Source organism: Coffea eugenioides, chromosome 2 (genome assembly GCF_003713205.1).
Source record: "Coffea eugenioides isolate CCC68of chromosome 2, Ceug_1.0, whole genome shotgun sequence".
NCBI classification, from domain to species: Eukaryota; Viridiplantae; Streptophyta; class Magnoliopsida; order Gentianales; family Rubiaceae; genus Coffea; species Coffea eugenioides.
The window spans coordinates 3600388-3623238 of record NC_040036.1 but is presented as its reverse complement, the minus strand read 5'-3'; the positions used below and the strand labels follow the sequence as shown (position 1 = coordinate 3623238).

The 22851-nt window shown below is 34.9% G+C and overlaps 2 protein-coding genes and 1 pseudogene across 2 annotated transcripts; 2 read left to right on the top strand and 1 right to left on the bottom strand.

The window, feature by feature from the left end:
* The first annotated feature begins 354 nt into the window (after positions 1-354).
* On the top strand, positions 355-1956 carry LOC113763280 (premnaspirodiene oxygenase-like). Its single transcript, XM_027307045.1, has 2 exons — positions 355-1257; positions 1342-1956. The coding sequence occupies exons 1-2, from the start codon at positions 355-357 to the stop codon at positions 1954-1956; spliced, it is 1518 nt and encodes a 505-aa protein (XP_027162846.1).
* A 332-nt stretch (positions 1957-2288) lies between these two features.
* On the top strand, positions 2289-4506 carry LOC113763273 (annotated as a pseudogene).
* A 7043-nt stretch (positions 4507-11549) lies between these two features.
* LOC113763927 (premnaspirodiene oxygenase-like) lies at positions 11550-13459 on the bottom strand. Its single transcript, XM_027307922.1, has 2 exons — positions 12503-13459; positions 11550-12413 (listed from the first exon to the last, which is right to left on the bottom strand). Exons 1-2 carry the CDS (start codon positions 13400-13402, stop codon positions 11784-11786), a joined length of 1530 nt encoding a protein of 509 aa, XP_027163723.1. The 5' UTR covers positions 13403-13459; the 3' UTR covers positions 11550-11783.
* Between the last annotated feature and the right edge of the window lie 9392 nt (positions 13460-22851).

Here is a 22851-nt window from a genome sequence, read left to right as displayed (position 1 = left end):
CTATAAGTTCAGGGGAGGTTTATGTCATTTTCAAAACCTTAGAGTAGGTCGATGAAATTGTTAGAAACTTCAGGGGAGGTTTCTAAAATTATCCCTTGAAAATAAACATTATCTACCATGCTAAAGTTGACAATCCTACTTTCTAACAGTTGAAACCTTATCGAAGAGAAACTATTCTGGTATTAATTATTAGGAAAGTTATATACGTGTTTAAGTAACTTTTGAATCTAGTCAATTTCAACAACCTCTAAAAGATACTTTAGCTATCAACTTAATTTGTGGGCTATCCAGACTCTAACTGTCAGCATAAAACTGGAAGCAATCAAAAGATTGGAGAATAGAAGATTACTTGAAATGGATCTTCCCTTCAACTTCATTGGCTTCTTTGTTTTACTATCGTTTGTTTGGATTTTAGTCAAGGAGTGGAAGAGCTTCAAAGCAGCTCAGAAGCTGCCACCATCTCCATGGAAGCTACCTTTGATTGGAAATATGCATCATCTGATAGGTTCCCCACCCCAACATGCTCTCAGAAGATTAGCTCAGAAACATGGATCCCTTATGCACCTTCAGCTTGGTGAAATTTCGTCAATCGTCATATCATCCCCACGCTTAGCAGAAGAGGTCATGAAAAATCATGATCTTGCCTTCGCAAGCAGGGCTGAGATTCTAGTAACCAAGATCGGAAGATATAACTGTTCAGATGTTGTTTCCTCACCATATGGTGAATACTGGAGACAAATGCGTAAAATCTGCACTCTAGAGCTCCTTAGTGCTAAACGTGTCCGATCGTTTGGCTCTGTTCGAAAAGATGAGGCTTTTCATCTTATTTCATCAATCAAGGCTTTGGTTGGCTCTGGGGAACAAATCAATTTGTCAGAATTAGTTTCCTTGTACACAAGTTCCGTGCTTTGCAGAGCAGCATTTGGGAAAGTAAGCAAAGATGACCAAAATGCATTCTTGCAACTGATCAAGGAATCACTACTCCTATCAAGCGCTTTTGACTTCTCTGATCTCTTTCCATCACTCAAAATTCTTCATCCCCTCCTTTCAGTAAAGTCTAAAATGGTGAATGTCCATCATATGATAGATATGATGTTGGATGGCATAATTGATCAGCATATTGACGACCAAGGTAGACCAAAATTGGCAAGTGGTGAATCCTACCAGGAAGATTTAATTGATGTTCTACTACGACTAAAAGATGGTGATAACCTTCAGGTTCCAATCACCAAAGATAACATCAAAGCTGTTCTAATTGTAAGTGCCATTGAAATAAACTTCCTGCTTTTTCTCCTCTAATCGTGTGTTTCACCAAAAGAAAATGGTTCTGGATTGATGTAGGATATGTTCGCAGGAGGAACTGAAACTTCGTCAACTACGGTGGAATGGGCAATGTCTGAGATGATTAGGAGTCCTGATGTGATGGCCAAGGCGCAAAATGAAATAAGGAAAGCTTTAAAGGGCAAACAAGCAGTTGAAGAAACTGATATCCAGCAAGCGAGATACCTGAAGTTAGTGATTAAAGAAACTTTAAGGTTACACCCTCCTCTTCCCCAATTGGTTCCCAGAGAATGCAGGGAGGAATGTGAACTTCATGGATATGTCATCCCTGTGAAAACACGAGTTATGATTAATGCTTGGGCAATTGGAAGAGACCCTGAGTATTGGGATGATGCTGATAGTTTCAAACCTGAGAGGTTTGAAAACAGTGCTGCTGATTTCACGGGAACTCACTTTGAGTATCTTCCATTTGGTGCAGGAAGGAGGATGTGCCCAGGAATTTCATTTGGTTTAGCCAATGTTGAGCTTCCTTTAGCTCTTCTGCTCTATCATTTTGATTGGCAACTTCCGAATGGCCTCAACTCCAATGATTTGGATATGACAGAGGCCATTGGAATAACTGCATCAAGAAAAAATAACCTTTGGTTGCAAGCCAGATTCGCAGATGAATTGTGAAATTTGATTTAATTATTCACAAATTTTCTCTGTTAATTTCACTTCAGTCCTTCAATCACTTTTTGTACGAGAGTATCTGAAGCATTGTACTACAAATCCAGGTAAATATCATCACTTTTTGTTTTTATGAAAAGTTTATAGTCAAAGAGGACCTGTGTTCTTCTTTGATCTAGCCTAATAGTTTATTTGCCAATTTACTGATTTCCCTGAGCTTCTAACTTTCCATGCCGCTATTCTACAAGTTGGAACCTAAACTTTTATCAGAAGATTTGTACATTGAATCAGTGCAAGTCAAAGAGAAAGAGTGAACAAGCATTTTCTTACTATAAACTATGAATCATCCAACAACCAACCACCCAATATTGAATAGCCCTCTCATCTTGGATGTTGACTTCAACATCTTTCTTTGCATATCAGAAGCTCAAATATTTGTATGCTATAGTGCACCCGGGCAACCATGATACCATGATCATATTTTCCCCAGAAGTCTTGCAAGGTTAAAGTAACAAAATGTAATTTCACTTCTTTCCTGCCTATGACAAAAAATCCGTTAAGTGAATCAGGATGAGCCAAATACTTTCCCCAACTGTAATATGAGCAAAAGGTTTCTATAATAACATAACTTGAATATGTACAGTTCTAATAAAGAAATGGACTTCAGTTACGAATACTAGTTTCTTGAGAAAATATAAGCGAAAGAAAGCAAAGCTACAAACCACTATGCACACAAGTCACACAGGAAAGGAAAAATGAAAAAGAACGATGTGCATTCAACAATCAAAGCATAGACCTAAAAAGCAGCATAGATCCTCTATTCAACAGACTAATATTCTCTAATGACAAGGTTCCACAAAGTGCCTTCATCAGGTGTCAAATTTGGCATTTCCATCCAAAATTAGCAGCTTCTAAGGAGTCACGGTGGATGTTAAATAGCATGCAGTTATTAAGCCACGGTTCGATTAATTAGTGGCAGATAGTCTGTTTTAAACATTTGCAGAATAGCCCATCAGACTTATTTTCTAACTCATCCATATTAGTCAGCATGTCTTCTGTTAATATACCAAAAGTCTTAAGTGTCAAGTCAACGTCGACACTCTGGATAAAATGGCAGATGCAATGTAAACTGCACCACATACAATATCCCCTAGCTATGGAACTAGAATTTAACTTCATTGCTTTCTTCCTATTCTTAGCCTGTATTGTAGCTACTCTAAAACAATGGAGGTGACCCGAAAACACACAGAAGCTGCCGCCCCCTCCATCAAAGCTACCTATTGTTGGAACTATGCATCATTTGACAGGTTCACAACCTCATCATGATCTCTGAAAATTAGCTAAAAAGCATGGACCTTTGATGCACCTTCAGCTGGGTGAAATTTCTACAATAGTCATATCCTCACCCCATTTAGCGAAAGAGATTAAGAAAACTCTTGATCTTGCCTTTGTGAATCAGGCACAATTTCTGTCAGGCAAGATCATATGTTATAACTCTTCAGATATTGCTATCTGTCAATATGGTGACGACTGGAGACAGGTGTAAAATATGTGCTTTGGCACTCCTCACTGCTAAACGTGTCTGGTCATTTAGCTCCATCTGGCAAGATGAGGCTTTGCACCTCATTACTTCAATTAAGGATCTAGCTGTTGCAGGAGAATCAATCAATCTAACAGAAAATCTCCTCTCTTATACAAGTTCTGCGCTCTGCAGAGCAGCAATCATTACGATGAATTTGAGAAAGAATGGTCTGCTATTTACGTTCTGATGTTGGTAAAGTCATTAAGGAAGTAATGCAAAGCCATTGACCACCTCCCAAAAAGAAATTTGAGGGAATTCTGAAGAATATCGAGGATAGCAAGGCAATAAGTTTCAGTTTCACTACTGACTTGCATGTTCAGTTTGTTTTAACGAACAATTTTGGCTTTTGATGCTGGATATGTTTTCTGCGGGAAATAAAACTTCATCAGCAACAGTTAAATGGGCAATCTCAGAGGTGATTAGAAATCCAAGGGTGATGGTCAAGGCACAAAGTGAAATACAGAAAGCCTGCATGGGAAAGAAAACAGCTGAAGAAAGTGATATTCAAGAACTAAAGTACTTAATAATAAAAGAAACTTTGAGGATACATTCTCCCCTGTTGATTCCAAGAGAATGCAGGGACGAATGTGAAATTGATGGGTATATAATTCCCGTTAAAACAAGAGTCATGGTCAATGCTTGGGCAATCGGAAGAGACCCTGAGTCTTGGGATGATCCAGAGAGTTTCATACCCGATAGATTTTAGAACTCTTCGATTGACTTTACTGGCACTCATTTTGAATATCTGTGCAGGAAGGAGAATTCGCCCAGGAATATCATTTGGTTTAGCCAATGTTGGGCTTCCTCTAGCTCTCTTGCTCCACCATTTCGACTGGAAGCTGCCCAATGGTCTCAAATCCAGTGAAATAGACATGACAGAGAGTGTTGGACTAAATGGGGGAAGAGCAAACAATCTTTGCCTTCTTGCCACGATGTATGATCCATCCCTTGATATGCCAACAGAAACTTTGTGAATGCATCAAAGGTTTTGGATAACCAGCAGCTTTCTTATCAATGTAATAAAAATTCCTATAAGTGAAGCTTTATTTGATATTGCCAAAATATTCCAGTTAGATTTGGTTTTTAGTTCCTTGATGATGTCAAGGATTTACTTTCGATTGTCTTGAGCCATTGAAGAATTGGTATGGTAATAATAGGATTTCTCGCTTATGATCACGCTTACCTAACCATTTTACTCCGGATTTTTGCTTGATAGAATCCTTCCTCAATCTTTCATAATTTAGCATAGGAAAGAATCAGTGCTTTCTCATGGTTTTCTGATCCAGCATCAAATATCTTTCTCTCGAATTCATTCTGAACATCAGATAGCTGCTTTTTGATTCGTTTAACTCTATCGGTTATGGAAATAAAGTTTTTCAACTTCTTCAACTCGTCTTTCAGTAGATTCAATTTAGAGCAAACTTTCCCTATAAGATTGCTAGTGACAGCATGAGTCAACACCTTTCTGAGCACAAGGTTTGGATTCAGCTCTTTAAATCTGAAAAAAAAAAATGGTATTCAAGGGCTTAGACTATGATTCAATTTAACCCCTTTTTTCTGATGAGTAAAAGGATTTTAGCATTTTATTGAGCAAGATGACATTGAGGAATCTCGTCTAGACCTTCATAAGGCAATTTTCAAATATACGTTTATCTATAAAGTAAATGCCACTATTGGTACCTAAACTTTTTGTGGAGTGAAATTTTGGTATCTTAACTTTTAATTGCTTTAATTGATACCTGAACTTACAAAATTATGTCTAATTGATTTACCAGCCTAACTTTGGTAAAATTTACCAACCCAAGTAGGCCACATGCACGGTACATGCAACCATACTAAGGGTAATCTTGGAATGAAAAGTCAACAGCCAATGAGAAAAGGAGAAAAAAATATCCGATTAATCTCTAAATTCAAATCCAAAGAATATACATAAAATATCTTTTTTGTTATTATTAACATTCCCAGACTCAATAGGCACCTCTTAAAAAAACAATAGACACCTCTTTTTTGGATCAATTAAAAAATTATAGCAAATCAAGAGGAAGGAGGGACAAATAAGATGATCAATTACGAACTTTTTTTTTTGGGTTTACTGTTAACTTTATATTTCAAAATTACCCTTAGTTTGATTACATGTGCCACGCATATGACCTATTTTCGGGTGATAAATTCTACCAAAATTGGACTGATAAACCAGTTAGACATAATTTTATAAATTTAGGTACCAAAGTGTCACTTGTATAAATTACCCTTATACTAATCACTAATGGCATTCACTACTTATCTAATACGCAATGTATTAAAGAACATTATGGAGGTGCATTCCTTCAGTCAAGACGCAACTCAGTTGCCTTACACATGGCTACGGTTCCAGAATCGTTGGTTTTTTTAAAACTAATAGTTTTGATTTTTTGAAAAGGTGAAATCTGAACTGACTCTTGATAGAGTGCATTTTAGTGGATTATTTCACTGCTATTTCGTAGTTGTTTGGACTAAATGTCACTCTATTGGATGGATTCTACTTAAGTTTGGTGTTTGGTATTAATTGTAGGAAATAATGCTGAAAAAGTGATGTAAATCAAATTCCAGAAGATTTCTTGACACTTAGGCGTGCCCACGCCCAACTCCACCCTTCATAGCCGGAAAGCTAGGATCTCACGCGAACGGAAGCAATTTCCAAAGAATTGTGGACTCCAAGTCAGAGGCAATGCTGGAATAACTATTGCCTTTTTCTATCTAGTAGTTGAGTACTATTAGGAAATCACTCTTTTTAGGAATCTGTTAGCTAAGGAAAGTTGGTATAAATTAGAACTCTAGACTATTAAGCAATGTTTTTAAACTCGGACCGGTCAGTGAACCGGAGAGGTGGCCGGTTCGAGGTTCGACCGGTCCAACCGCAGGTTCAAAGGTTCACTGTTTTTTTTTTTTTTTTTTTTTTTTTTTTTTTTTTTAGTGTTAAGTACTAAGTAGGTTTCATTCTACACTTGAACTTTACCAACATAACTTAATTTAAATTATGATAATAATAAATTTTCTAAAAGTTATACATAAAACATGGAATGATAAATATAATTAAAATATCATAATTCACCATAAGTTTTCATAAATTCATTATAAACATAAATAGATATCCAAATCCAAATGTTCACCAATTATCACAAATAAAAACACAAAAAATAAATAAATTAAATATTGAAATTCTTTTACAACCCTTAAAAAAATCCATAAAAGAGTTCAAGTTAAGACAAACTATTTGAATAGCAAACTTTTATCAGTGGCATGATAAGCAACCACACCACCTTCACAATTTCATCAACTTAAGCTGAAAAAGTTAAAATTTTATTATAAAAATATAAATCTAATTGCTCAAACTAAAAAAAACTAAAATTTTTTGAAAAACAAATATACAGTTAAACACATAAAAAATTAATTGCTACTAAACATTACTAATTAACATGTTATATTAAATTCAATGATCCTATACCATTAATTATTTTAAATTCAATTATCAATAGCTTCGATTATGTGCCAACTACCATATTTTTGACCAGCCCAATGTTATTATTTGTAATTCCTACCCAATTCCTACACGGATGTGCACTACTTTTGCAAAAATTTCATCCTTAATTAATCGAATAAAAATAAAACAAAAATGAGGGAAACATATGAAAATTGAGGGGAAAAAGAAGAAAATGCAAAAAATCAACTAAAGATAATAATATAGAAAAAAAAACCTTGAAAAGAAAAAAATTAAACTTACTAAGATGTTGGAAAACAAGAAAAGTTGAAATTTTCAACTTGTTTACAATTTGCTAAAGATAATAACCTGATAATAATGGTGAAGACTTGAGAAAATCTTGTTGTGGATATTTGGGTTAAAAATAGTTAAGAAGAAAAAATTGAAAAAAAAATAATATAAGAACTTGATGTTTTAATATATTTTTTAGTCAAGTAGAATTCTCAACAAACTTAACTACAGTCTAGCGGTGAGATTGTCATATCCAAACTTGGAGGCCCAAGTTCGAATCTTAGCTACACCATTCTTGATATTTTGTTGAAGAATTTAAAAAACCGCCAGTTCACGGTTCTTAACGGTTCGCACGGTTCGTCCGATTCGTCCGGATTTCAACGGTTCTCCATGAACTTCCGGCTTTAGCATTAGACCGGACCGGTGACATGGCCGGTTCGCGGTCCAACCAATCGAACCGGCCGGTCCGGTCCGATTCTGAAAACATTGCTATTAAGAAGTGAGCAGCGTGAGTTTCTCTTGGGTGGGCCTGGCCGCACAAGGGACAGAAGGCATCAGCTTTTCTTTATGCTTTTTCTAGCCGAAAAGAAAGGAGGCAATTCCTTCAATTTTGGGTGGAATCAACGTGAAAAAGGAATTGCACTTTCCTAAGTCTTTGATTTTGTTTTGGTTTCTAAAGGATAATTAGGGAGAAACCAACAAGGCTAGCCGCCGTTGTGGACTATGGGCTTTTGGCTTTTTACTTGGGAAAAACACAATTGGAGAGGGCAGCCAGGCTCTCGTATGTCACGGATTGGAGACAATTGTAAGTTTCGAATAGCTTGTTTTCCATCAATGGAGAACTAGCTTCTTAATTTTAGTCAAGGGGACAATTGACGATTTGGTTCGATAAATACTGTGAAATCTAAATTATTTTAATAATTCTTTTTATTTATTGATATTTATATGTTTCCTGCCTTTAACTGTTATAGTTCTTGTGTATGATTGATTAGTGCGCAATAATTAATTATTCACATAGGCTATTTTACTAATTAGGGATAACTGAATCCGTAATTGTTCGATTATCTCTGTCCCGGTAGCAACTGGCATAATTGGGTTTATGTCAGGGAAACATACGATCTAACTTAAACAAACTCTCGTAGCGTGTTTGTTAGTTAGGATTGGGCCTTTCTAATTATTAATGCAGTCTAGAAATTAAATCCTACGGTCGTACCTAGGGTTGTTTCCGAGTTAGAAAAATAGTTAACGGTCGTACCTTAACTATCGAGAAATTAAGGAAATGTTGGTTGTTTATTGCGTGCATGACAACTATAACTAATCTATTAATAAATGTTGGAATTATATGTGGATCGATGAGCAGTTGCATGAACCATTTCTGAAGTGTACCCTTGGCTAAAGTTCTCCCAATTATTTCTTTTAATTAATTATTTTCTGCATTTAATTTATTTAGTTAGCATTTAATTCTGAAAACCCCCATTTGTCTTGACTCGAAAGGAAATAAATTTCTCCCCAGTCCCTGAGGAGACGACCCTGCTTGCCACTGTCTACTAGTTAGTGAATTTAGTCAGATAATTAATTCGGGTATATCGGATTAAACAAACTTTTCGGGAATAGGGTGAATCAAGTAACCCATTGCACACCTAGAGTCACTGCTCCAGTACCTAGAATTGATTATTGATTACTTTTGGTGGTAGTTAAGTATTATTATTATTATTGCACAGGTTCGGCACCTGTCAACTCTTATAAGGACGGTTATGTTTACTATTCTTGAACCTCCGATTTCGATTTGATTTTGGTTCAAATTTTGTTCCGATCATGGTTCCGGTTCGTGTAGTTATGCTTAAATACTTGTTGTTATAAAATTGATTCTAAGAAAATATAACAATGAATGTAGAAAAAAAAACTTTTGGTATTATTATGTGCAAGGGAAAAAAATGATGCAAATTTTATGAAAAATACCTCATTTTTTATTAGATTGGATTGATCCTGGATTTTGATTACTTATGGGATAGAACAATGGGTTGTTGGGTTAGGATTTGGGTTACTGGTATTAAGTGTTGACTATTGATATTAAACTTTAAACTGGTTTAAATAGATTTAAGTGGCAAGTGTTTTTTTAGATGATTTGAACTGATTCTAAACTACCAGTTCCAGCTCCAATTCAAGTTTTTTGAAACAGAGCAAGAAACTCCTGGTTGTTCAACCTATCATTCTGTGTCATTAGGGCTATCTGAGAGTTAGAATTGAATAATATGAGTAGTCGTAGCATCTTATTAGTCGTTGTATTAAGATTTTTATTTTTATTGGAAATATTGGACCATACTATGTTGGGTCCTGTGACTGGTCCAATATCGGGTGCGAGACATTGGCCCACTCAAATACGTGGCTTTGCTTCTGTAGGGTTTTAAGTATGTTTTGTTTTTTTTTTAGAATAGGTAAGTTGAATGGACGGACATTGTCCCAGTCAAATACGTGGCTTTGCACTCCAACTGTTTCTTTCTCGAACATTGTCCCCACTAAATAAAATACATGAGTCGCGGATTTACACTGGGGCACTGGGGGCACGGGTTCTCATGCCTCCTTAAATTTCTATGATGCCTATAAAATTTGATGTAATTTCAATTGTACTTCCTGAAATTTTGTGTATCTATTGATTTATAAGTTTTCATTGTCCCCCTTAAATTTCTATAATACCTATAAAAATTTGATGTAATTTTAAGTGTGCCTCCTAAAATTTTGTGTATTTATTGGTTATATGCTTTTAAAGTTATCTTTAATTTTACCTGTTGTTACAGTTACCGTACAAAGGATTTTTTCAATGATGAATATAGTGAAGAATCGGTTACAAAAGAGAATGGAAGACACTTGGATGAATAATTGTTTAGTTACTTATATTGAGAAAAATATACTTCGTGAAATTCAAAATGAAAGGTTGTAAATCGTTATCAAAATATGAAAACTCGTTATGGGCAATTGTAAATGGTTTAGTTTGCTTCTGAAATAAAATTATTATTACATTAATAATTTTGAGTTTGTCTTTTGATGTTTTTCATGAAATATATGCATCATTTATACTTGTTTGTGAAAATTTTTTTCCTTAAAAAACTTAAAAAAGAATAGATAAAAAATTTTAGAGTTTTTTTTATCTCCATTGAAAATTTTTTCTAACTCCGCCACTGAAAAAACAGTTAGACTTTTTCTCCAATTCCAATCAAAATATATCATTTGTTGGTTTTTACCAATAGTGAGAGTTTCTCTCATTTTTATGAATTGAATTGTTGATTCATGGTTTTGAAATGTGATTCAAATTTTCACGGTGGCCACCCCTAAGCTGCCTCAGCATGTATGTGCCAGACGTTTGTTTTCTTGGGTGAATGCCCCACAATGCCTCAGACCATGGGACGCAGCCCAGGGCATAAAAAGCGTATGCCTTGGGGCTAAGAAACCGCATATAAAAGTCAAGAAAGAGAGCTATGGGTTGAGAAGCATTTGAATCAGGGAAAGATGAAAAATATAGGAAGATTTGTATGACTGTTTGGCTCCACCAATCGATATGATGGGTTGAATTAGTACCACGAACATTACTCCTCGCGGATAAAGAAGCTGTTGTTGAATCACCAATATTGTTTTTAACGATCGTTCAAGATAAAATTCTAATAGAGTTTTCAGGTGAGCTAGCTTGCATTTATGAATTAAGTCTTACAACTTTATAGTCGTTAGTTTTAACTTTCCAATGGCATAGTAGTGTGTTAGCTTGGGATTTTAGAAGCCCTATGCGTTTTCCAAGTAGTCAAAATTTTTGAAATAATACCTTTATTTCCGTGTCTTCCAGCTAATTTATTGCATACTTTGACTTCATGTTTCTGTGAAATAAATATACGAATCATTTTTGGATTATAACTAGAACCTTCCTTTTTTTGGATCCATCTTACATCAATAATTCGATCGCCCCACATGATTATTATTTCGAGAGCTTTATTCATGATAGAGTTATAATCATACCACGTTGGTATGATTATAACCATATGTGAATAAGGGATTTGGGGCAGGAACGGGTAGCAGGAAGCAACCGTTCTAAAAGTTTGATGGCCAAGATTTGGCCAAAAAAATATAAGGTCCTGACCTGTTCAAAAGAAGCCTTATGTTCAAAAGAAGCCTGCATATTGTCCTGACCTGTTTCTTTGCTCTATTACTTGGCATCTACTACTCCTGTCCAGATGGAGATTCACAGATGCAGACTTTTACATTACGGTTAAGTTCAGATAATAATGGAAAAAAAGACATCAGATGTATGTTATGGAGCTTCTCTTAGCACAAAAGTAGGATGAGAAACTTTCACAATTGATCATGTCCATTGTGTCCCATTGCAGGAAAACCATTTGTTGGAGAATTAAACAGATACCATATGCAACAACAGTAATTAAGTAAAAATCAAGAAACGAAGGTCCCATAGGAAGATGAGAGGGCAGGCAACAGCCCTAACACTTAATCAATTTACAGATTTTAGCAGGACTTTCCTTCGGATGGATCATAAGGCGTAGCCAGCAAGCGAAGTTTATCTTTTCTTGATGCAGTTATTCCAGTTGACTCTGACATGTCCAAGTCATTGGGATCTAGGCCGTTTGGGAGTTTCCAGTTGAAGTGGTAAAGCAGAAAAGCTAAAGGAACATAAACATTAGCTAAACCAAATTGAATTCCAGGGCACATCCTTCTTCCTGCACCAAATGGTAAATATTCGAAATGAGTTCCTGCAAAATCAACTGGATTATTTTCGAATCTCTCTGGTTTAAAACTCTCTGGATCATCCCAATACTGCGGGTCTCTTCCCATTGCCCAAGCATTAACCAAGACTCTTGTTTGCACAGGGATGACATATCCATCAATCTCACATTCCTCCCTGCATTCTCTAGGAACTAGCAAAGGGAGAGGAGGGTGTAACCTTAGTGTTTCTCTGATCACTAACTTTAGGTACTTCAATTCTTGAACATCATCTTCTTCAAACATTTGCTTTCCCTTGAAGGCTGTCCTTATTTCAGATTGTGCTTTGGCCATCACACTTGGATTTCTAATCATCTCGGACATAGCCCAATCTACCGTAGTGGAAGAAGTTTCAGTTCCAGCAGAAAACACATCCTGCATCAATGAATAAAAAATGCAAAAATTAGAGATTGGAATCATAATTAAGAATTAGAACTGGATAAAATTCAGGACCTGGTGCTTACTATCACAATAGCTTTGATGTTATCATTAGTAATTGGAATTTGAAGATCACCGCTATGTTTAACTCGCAGTAAAACATCAATTAGATCTTCATTGCCATATTCACCAGTGGACATATTTCTCTGCAGGTTGTTGATGTGCTGATCGATTATATTGACCAAGAGTCTATCCATCTTAAGATGGATCTTCACCAACTGCCTCTTGACAGAGAGGAGAGGATGCAGAATCTTGAACGAAGGCAAAAGATCAGAAATATCAAAGGTACTTGAAAGGGGTACTATTTCGCACATTAGCTGTAAGAATTTGCTGTGAACGTCTTTGGTTACTTTGCCAAACGCTGCTCTACAAACCGTAGAACATGTGTATGAGTGTACTTTGTCTGTAAAGTGAATTACTTCTCCAGCGTCAGCTAGATTTCTAATAGACTTAACAAGATGCAAAGCCTCATCTTGCCGAATAAAGCCAAATGATTGGACCTTTTTAGCACTAAGGAGCTCCAGAGCACATATCTTTCGCACCTGCCTCAGGTAGTCACCATAAGGGCAGAAGCCAATGTCTGAGCTGTTATACATTATGATTTTGCTGAGTAGAATCTCTGACCGGTTTGCGAAGGAAAGATCATGAGTCTTCATAATTTCTTTAGCCAAATGCGACGATGATACAATGATTGATGAGATTTCACCTAGTTGAAGGTGCATTAGAGCTCCATGTTTCTGAGCTAATTTTGTCAAAGCCTGATGGGGTTGGGAACCGATCAAATGATGCATATTTCCGATAATAGGTAGCTTCGAAGGAGATGGTGGTAGTTTCTTGGCTGCCTTGGATCTCCTCCATTCCTTGAATAAAGCTAAAACAAAGGCTAGGAAAAGAAAGAAAGCAATCAAGTTGGAGGGAAGTTCCATTATTCAGCAATGATCTTTGCTGGGGTTAAGTTGTCCCTCTAAGATTTTAATCCACGAAGTCGCATTGACTCAAACATTCATTTATTTCAGTTGCATTCTAAAAAATATATATAGTGAGGTCATAACCAGATTTCAAAGATATGCGGATATGATATATTAACATTAACATTGTAGAAAATTAACTACACGTGATGCAGCTATTACATAATATCCTTTTCTTTTCTTTTCTTTTGAAAAAATTATACAAAACATCCCTCACATTTTGTAAAATGATTTTTTTCGTTCTTTAACTTTAAAAGTATAATTTTACGTCATTTAAAAATTTTCATTACTCAAATTTGGTGCCTATCTAAATTTTTAACTTCATAAATTGTTAAATCACATTTCTAAATAAACTGATCCATAGTCCCTCACATTTCACAAAATTAATTTTTTCATCCCTCACATTGCATAAAATAAATTTTTTTGTCCCTTACATTTCACAAAATAAAAATTTTCATCTATCATTGATCATGTGCACAAATAGTTTTTTCTTATTTTTGAAAATCCATATATATGTCTATTTGATCTCACATAAATAAGTTAATTATAGTTGTAGATGAAATCAAATAGAAATATATTACATATTATTCATATTGTTTAGGTAAAATCAAACAGATATATATATGGATTTAAAAAAAAAAAAAAAAGCTACTCATACACATGATCAATGAGGGATGAAAAAATTCATTTTATAAAATATGAGAGATGAAAAAAATTTATTTTATAAAATATAAGAGACTATGGATTAAATTATGTGAAATTTGATTTGACAATTTTATTTCTTAAAAATAATCACGTACGAGGCACGTGGTAAATTTCATCCAAAAACTAGTTCGAAATTTATGTAAGGGTCAAATTTGATCAATATAAATTGGTATGGGATGTAAATTTATACTTTTAAAAATAAGGGATGAAAAATATCATTTTATAAAAAGGGATAATTTCATAAACCTCCCCTGAGGTTTTATGAAATATAACCTAGTCCCTTGAGGTTTTCAAAATCTCACTTAGCACCCCTTGAATTGACATTTTGGTAACATTAAAAGCCCTTCTAACCAAAAGTAATATTAAAAAATTCATGTTTGAGGAGAGAAATTATTTTAGTGCCTTTAATACCCTTAGACTATAAAAAAAATGAACATTTTATAAATCAAGAAAAAAAGGTACTAAATTGGAACCATCTTAAAAGTAAAGAGATGAAAATTGGTAAGATTTTATGTTACAACTAATAGTCACTTCTACAGTAGGAAGAGATAGTAAAAGTAAATACTATTTTTTAAACTATTTCTACAAATAGAACCCTTCATAGTGTTGAAGGTAATTAGCATGGAAAATCATACATTTGAGCAAAAAAAACTTAGTAATATATGAAATTTAACTTTAATATCATACAAAAAAATTTACTCAAAATAGACAGACTTTTTTTTATGGATGTGAAATATGAAAATTTTATTATAGAAAAAGTCAGAATTTGAAAAACTATTCAGAGTTTCAATTACTTTATTTCTCTTGCGCTCTACATGAATAGGAATAAATAAATAAATAAATAAAGTTGTGAAATATCAAAAAAGGAAAAAAATAAAAAGAACCTGCAGCTATTCTTCTCCAAATGCATTGAATATTTCATTGACATTTGCAATTCAATTATACATACATGTATATATGTATGTATGTATGTATGTATAGATATTGTTAAAGAAAAGTAGGAAATTTAGAGAAAGAAAAAAAAGTTTAGAAAATTTAAATATGAGGGTATTATTGATAATTCATCACCTTTGATATTAGTATATGGCCCTGCTATCACTTCAAGAATGCTAAGTGAGATTTTAAAAATTTTAGGGGAGTTAGCTGATATTTCATGAAACCTCAAGGGAGGTTTCTGAAATTATCCCTTATAAAAATGAAGGACAAAAAATATCATTATACATGATATCACTGGAGGTCAACTTTGGCATGCTGACATTTGATTTTGGCGCTGATGCTCAACAATTGAAAATTTCCTGACAGCGTCTTTTTATGACCTCACAACAATAAACAACGCATTGGAAAATGTCTTGGTTGGCAACTTCCAGGAAAAAATGGTTCCCTTGTCTACTTTCAAGTCACGATTAGACACAAACAAAATAAATAATGCAGGGGCCAGCGAATCAACGACATTGTGGGGCCCACATGCCTGACGTGATTAATAAATGATCAGTGTCCTTCGATCACGTGGCAAAAAGTCCGACGCCCATGTGCCGTCCATCCTTAAAATGAACAACACGTGAACCCCTATTTATCGTTCATGTCTGTCCCGAGCAAGAAGATCGGCAGAAACTAGGAATCTTAGCATGTCGTTTCCTATTGATACTGTTGAAGCAAGACAACTCTGTAGTTTCCAGTGTCTAGGAGTACTTTTTATAGGGATAATTTCAGAAACCTTCCTGAGATTTCTGATAATTACAGAAATCCCGTCAAGTTTATTAAATTACACTTACCTTTCTTACTTTTACTGTTTATATAACAATATAAATCCAAAAGGCTATATTTTTTTTTTCAAAAATCCTAAAGTACCTTTTTTGTTCAAAAATAAAACAAAAATTATTTTGTCAATTGCTTTCTTCCATATTTTAACCAAACCCACTATACTAACAAACTAGCCTAACAAATAGTCAAATTCCAAATTCTAAACTCTAGCAATTCCATCATCATAGTCATAAAATTGCTTCTCCCAAAGTATGCATTCAATTCTAAAGATTTGTTCCATTCTACAGAAATATTCTCAACATATGGTTCCATGGAATGGTCAAACTCACAATCAACTGCTCTTATGTTTGCATAATTTTCAACATAAGATGCCATGGTATTGTTCCATATAAATAGCTTAACTCCTACTACATGAGCCACATTATATCTTGGAAAAAAATCCTTAGGGGAGATTTAGACATGGATGGGATTAATCAAGTTTAAGAGAAGACAAGACATCATTATAACTATAGAGATTTTCAAGAAATTCATTTGCCAAAAATCAAAATTCTATTTACAACTAATCACACCCTAAACTTCAAATCTAATGCCCACACCTTCTCAAAACAAAATAATCTAACTTACCATTAAATCTCCAAACATGTTAACATCTTAAATACAAAGAAGAAACCCTATTTTCACAGCAAAACCACAACCAATAATTGTCAAGTATAAAAAGAAATATAAATGTACTTATTAGCATCTTAAAAAGTTTTTTGAATGGATGATAGACAAATTAGCAAATTTACCAATTTCAGTCCCTCTTCTTCTTTTGGCCAATGATTGCATTATTTGTTCTATTATTATTGATTGCCTCTTCATCTCCTTTTAGTTTGACCATGGAATCGGATTTTATTTCAACCATCAAATCTAATCCCTCAACTAAACTTGTGATTTGACAATTCCAAAGAGAATAAAGAAGGAAAAGAAATATATAGTAGAGTTTGAGGGATCACTAGTGGTGTAATTGGCTGCAATTATAGGAAATGGTTAGTGGTAACTTGAGAGCGAGTTATAAGATGAAAGGGTTGATGGATGAGAAATGAGTGATAGTAAATGAGAGAGAATCGTCGTTGGATGTAATTTGTAAACAAGATAGCAAAAAAGGTTAGGCTTCTTTTTCGTTTTTTTTTAAAATCTCATTTCATTATACAGTGAATTGTTTATTAAGGCCATGTTTGATAACTCAATTCAGCACCTAAATTTAATGGATTCAGATCTTAACATATTCAATCCGTTTGAAAACAAAAATTGAACATCTGAATTTATTAAGTGGCACTGAATTTTCTAGACAAACTTGCTTCCAAAATTAAGTGATAAGTGAATCTGAATGTGATATGCACTTAAATGTATTTGATTTAATACTCAATAATTCAATAACTTAATGGATTTAGACTTCAGATTTCAGACTTTAGTTTTCAAATTCACTTTATCAAATGCACCCTAAGTAAAGGTCATTATAGTCATTTTATTGTGACAAGGAAGGTCAATGTAATTTGTAAAACCTAAGAAGAGCCGAGTGAAATTGTCATAAATCTCAGGGGAGGTTTGTGAAATTATAAACTAACAATATGCTATATGTAATTGCCATATGTAATTGAGTACAACTTTGACACTTAATATATATAAAGTAATAATATGCATGTACACGTGCATTGTATGTGGGCTGAAGACATTACTAGTTTAATTTTTAACTTGAAGGAATAAAATTTTAATTAGTTATTCCTGAAATATGTGTATTATAATAATATTTTGAATTAGTTATTATTTAAGTATATATGTGTATTGACAGGACAGATAGTACCACAAAATATAATGAATTTAAATCAACCAATGTAATAAATTAAAATCAGTTCTAAGAAATCAATAATTGAAACTTTGGTTTCAAGCTTTGATCTTCCTTTTGGTTTTTGACCTTTTTTAAAGATGGTTAATTTTCTCATCTAAATTTCTTTTAAATCATAGTTTTACCGTAATTACTTTGGAGTACAATATGTGAAATCACTTTCGAATGTACGAACCTTCATTAAATAACTTTTAGTTGAAGTATGATTTATGTGATATACTTGTTTGCGGAATTTATGAGAGCATTTATAACAGAAGCAAAGTTTAAAAAATGAATGCATAAAGAAGGAAAATGAAATTACTAACATGACACGTAGAGTTGTGGATTTCCTCCTTTTATTTTATTGTTAGAAAATGATTATTTGCATTAAAATGAAAGACATATATTTTAAAACTTAATTGTATTATCTTTTAGGCCATCTAAGTTTTATTCATAATCAACTTTGTGCATGGGATTGCATTGCTAAAAACTAAGAAGGTTTTGGTACTTCTTTTTTTTAAGCACAAAATAACTTATTATTTATTCAAGACAAGCAGACACGAGTACATGGCGCTGAAGCAACCCAGAAGCTAGAGCGTGAGGGATCTACTCCCGTAAACGCTGGACCCGTAGATTTGCGAATTCTCTACAATCTAGTAAAACTGCAGCCCTTACTTCCCCTGGGAGGTCAGCAGAGGATGTCGTGACCCAGTCCCTCCCCAATTTAGACCCTGCTAACCTATTAGCCGAACTGTTCGCCTCCCTAAGGTTGTGACGAACAGAGGCCGAGAAGGATGTTACCAAATCCCTGATTTGACGTACAAAATTACACAGAGGCCATTTTGAAGAACCCCTTGAATTGACTAGAGAGACGAGAGAACTCGAGTCCACTTCTACCAGTAGTCTCCCCCTAAAAGCCACTGAGCACAAACGGAGGCCATGCAATAGTTCCAGGCTCTCTGCCGTTAGAACGTCAACCTCCCCGAACTCCTTATAGAAGGCGAAGATGACCTTACCTTCGTGGTCACGGAGCAAGCCTCTCCTCGCTCCCTGGCCATCGCAGACGCTCGCATCTGTGTTCAGCTTCACGAACTGAAAAAGTGGCCGCTTCCATGCAATTGCCAAGTACCGAACTCTGGTAAGACTCGGGGTAGCTAGAGCTCTCCATGGATCGTCCGAGTCCCCTCTGAAGTGAGCCGTCATAAGAACCTTCGCCCGTCCCAGATGTACCACAAAACTCTCCACCATGCTAATAACACCTCGAGCGTCGTAAGCCACCCCGTCGAACCTAGCTTTATTACGGCTAATCCATAGGAACCACAAAATCAAACACGGAATCATCACCTTAATATGGTCCCGCAATACCCACGATGATGAGTAAAACCATGCCAAGCACATAGCCGAAATTGAGCTAGCGCTAGAGCTCAGTATCCCAAATCTCCCCTTGAAATGATTTCCACCTATATGGCAATCGGGCCATCGAGGAAAGGTGTGACACAGATTCCCCCTGGGCCGAGCAGCACGAGCAACAAGAAGAGAGATGAAGACCCCGACTCTGCAAAACTGAGTCCACTGGGACCAAGCCCCTTAGAACCTTCCATACAAAAAAGGAAATCTTCAATAGTACAGTCACATTTCAAATATGCCTATCCACTAACGACACGTTCCGTCGCTGTCGAACCACCGCCCAAGCCGATTTGAGTGAAAAGTCGCCAGACGACGAGTCCCCCCAAACCATATAATCGTCCTGCTCGGGGAACAACTGGACTTGCTGGACTTGATGAACCAAATAGGTAGGCAACCAGCTTCTAACCGCTCCCGGATCCATCCCTCATCTCCGTAGAATTCCGCCAGCAGCGTATGTGGGGGATCAGAGATTGCCACCAACTCAGCAAGAGGCCGATCTGATAACCAACGATCGAACCAAAAGTCTACGAACCCCCTATCCAAGCACCATCGAATTTTACTCTCAGCGACCTCATGAATCTTCTCCAACCGCCGCCAGGATAATGACGGTCTACTAACCTAGACCACTATGGGATGCACCCCCTTTACATATTTTGAGTGCATAAAGTCAGCCCATATGGAATCCCGCTTCCGTAACTTCCACCAAAGCTTACAAGCAAAGGCCCTGCTCATATATGCAAACGATCCAAAACCCAACCCTCCTTCGTCAACAGGGTAGCAGCACCTATCCCAGGACCTCCACCGAATGCCTTTCAACCCCTCGAGTTTGTCCCACATAAAAGCATTACAGATTCTCCCCAATTTTTGAACCACACCCTTGGGGGGACATAGCACTTGCAATAAGCACATCGGCATGGAGGTTAACACATGACGTAGTAGGATAAACTTACCACCCGAGGAGAGTAACCGCAAGCTCCAGTGAAATAGCCGATCCTGCATCTCTGCCACTAGGCCATCAAATAAACAACAAGTAGCTCTTCCCCTCGAGACTAGTGCACCTAGGTAGCGGAATGGAAGCACCTGCTGTTGGAATTGGAGCTTCGTCGTCACCAATCGCATTTGGTCCTCCGAGGCTCGGTTCAAAATAATGAACGAAATCTTACCCGCATTAATCCGTTGGCCTGAATATGCCTGATACCTACCAAATAGGTCCGAGAGCGCATCTAGACAGCCCTCCGAGCACCTGGCAAAAATCAAAATGTCATCTGCAAATGCTTGGGGTGCGATCATACCAGCACTAATGCACCGGATCCCATCAGAACTCCGAAGTTAAGCGTGCTTGGGCGAGAGTGGTACTAGGAAGGTTTCGATACTTAGTAATCGGTATGAAAGCAGTCATGTAGTTAGAAATTTAAGTTGTCAATCCCTTTTATAAATTTCTTTTTTCACTCTATACTACATCTGACTTTAGTAATAATTTGATAATTCTCGATGCCAATTTAGTCTTTGATACAATATTTTAAGAAAATATATATGTCTTGTGTCTTTGTTACTACTTTAGAATTTTTTATATATAAGGTATTTCATATTCTCATTAGTCTTTAATGAATTAGACTATATGGATTGTTCTTATCACAAATAAACTTTCCAAATAATAATGTGTACTATCTCCTTTAACATAGGCTCAAGATCGATATCAACCTCTCAATTGATTCTGCTACTTCTAACGATTGTTGCTTTGCTAACAACTCAAATATAATATGAATTTAGCACCAGTGACCCTTTTTAGTGAAAATTTTAACTTTTTATGCCGTTATTGTCTTAGCAATAGAATTTCAATATCACGTGTTGTGAAAATAGCTGTCTAGTGGACATTCGTTGAAATTGTTACTTAAATGCTTGACTTGCATTAGAAGGTTATAAAGCAACCATATTTGCTAAACATTATCAGTTTCATTTGGTTTATGCACGTCTAGTCCATTTTGATGCTTAAGATAGATATATCACATTATAGTGGCAACCCTAATGTTTAGATCTTAGAGAGCACAACTTTCTATCATTCACTTATCCTAGCTCCTTAAGTTTTGAAGTTCTTACTATGTTATGTTACTTTGCAAGAAATCAGCAAAAACTTCTAATACTATTCAAAGGGAGATATATTGTTGTCCAAACACGCATTTCACTAAAATCTCTAACAATTTTATTTGATGGTTTCCTTTGCTACTCAATGATGCTTTTTAGGGAACTATTCTTATTATTTCATGAACTGCAGCTTCCTATTATTAAAGTGTACTTTTGAATACTATTCTTTGAAGCAGAAGAATAGTTGAAGGTGTGGAATTTATAGTTAATCTTGAATCTAATAGAACTCACCATTTTCAGAGTTAACTTATATTTTCCCATATTTCCATGCATTTTATGGCATTTAAGAATAAAATTTTAGGTCTTAAATAAAAACATGATTACCAAAAGTTTTTGAAAAAACCTATTAATGTTGAAGGTGAATGAATTATGTAGTTATTAACTCATAGCATCCACGTTTAATGTTTTTGAAGTATCGAAATACAACTTTACCATTCAAATATCTATTCTTTTTCATCTTGAGATTATTCTTCCTTTTGTCTTGCTCCTTTTCTTGGTTAAGTTCATATAGATTCCAGATGCACTTGTATCCAGTCTTATTTGGATTGCAATTTTTTGGAGTTTTTGTAGAAATTGTAATGTAACAATTTGATATATATGAGGTAAAAAGATGATTGAGAAATGTATTCACAAAAAATATGAAAATTTTTTGATGAAAAATTGTTTTCAAAACAAGGTATTTTAATTTGTTCAAAACTCTCAGAATAATAGTTAGTGTACCCTTTCATTTTAAAAGTTTGAAAGATAAAAACACCGTGAAAGTTTTTCAAATCATGCTCTTTTATTCCTTTAGACAGTTACAATTATCATCTTATTAATAAAGAAAAATTATTTAGAAGTTAATTAAATTATTCTTCTCTCATTTTCTCCAATTCTCTCTACTTCATTTCCTTTTCTCATAAGGCCTTTCTTATCGAAAGGGAGTGTATCTCTCATAAATTTCGTTTAATTTATTTTTTAATAAAGTCTTTTGTAAATTTTGTTAGTAACAATTCTCTATTTCTCCTAAGGGTTCTTAGTGAGAATTTTTCATTTCTCCTAGGGGTTCCTAAAGACAATTTTCTATTTTTCTTTTCTTCTTTTGTTGTTAGATCCAAATTTATTTCAGATCTAGTTGCCGGATCTGAAATTTTTTTGGGTCTTAGATCTATCTTGACAGATCTCATCATTATTAATTGAATTTAAAACTATTGATTAGTAAATCTAGCGATTGCAACAAGCACAGAAGGGAGAAGTAGCGATTTATCTTGTTAGAAGACAAATTGGAAATTTCTTATATTTTTTAGATATGTTCAAAATTGTTTAGATCTATTATATTTGTTAAATTGCAAATCTGACTTGTTATTTCTAGTACACATTTAATCTGCCATTAAAACGGTGATGTAAATCAAATTGTACTGGACATTTTTCAATAATTCATTAATAAAATGTGCTTTTCACAAAAAAAGAAGATAATTAAATTATTTAAATACTACACAATCTAATTTAAAAGCCTTATCTATTGTCAAATTTTAATGATGGTGCAATT

What these genes read in the sequence shown, in the direction of transcription:
- LOC113763280 (XM_027307045.1), top strand. Translation starts at nt 355, where the DNA reads ATGGATCTTCCCTTCAACTTCATTGGCTTCTTTGTTTTACTATCGTTT. An exon ending in ACATCAAAGCTGTTCTAATT is followed by an intron (nt 1,258 to 1,341) that starts GTAAGTGCCATT and finishes GGATTGATGTAG; the next exon opens with GATATGTTCGCAGGAGGAAC.
- LOC113763927 (XM_027307922.1), bottom strand. Translation starts at nt 13,402, where the DNA reads ATGGAACTTCCCTCCAACTTGATTGCTTTCTTTCTTTTCCTAGCCTTT. An exon ending in ACATCAAAGCTATTGTGATA is followed by an intron (nt 12,414 to 12,502) that starts GTAAGCACCAGG and finishes TCATTGATGCAG; the next exon opens with GATGTGTTTTCTGCTGGAAC.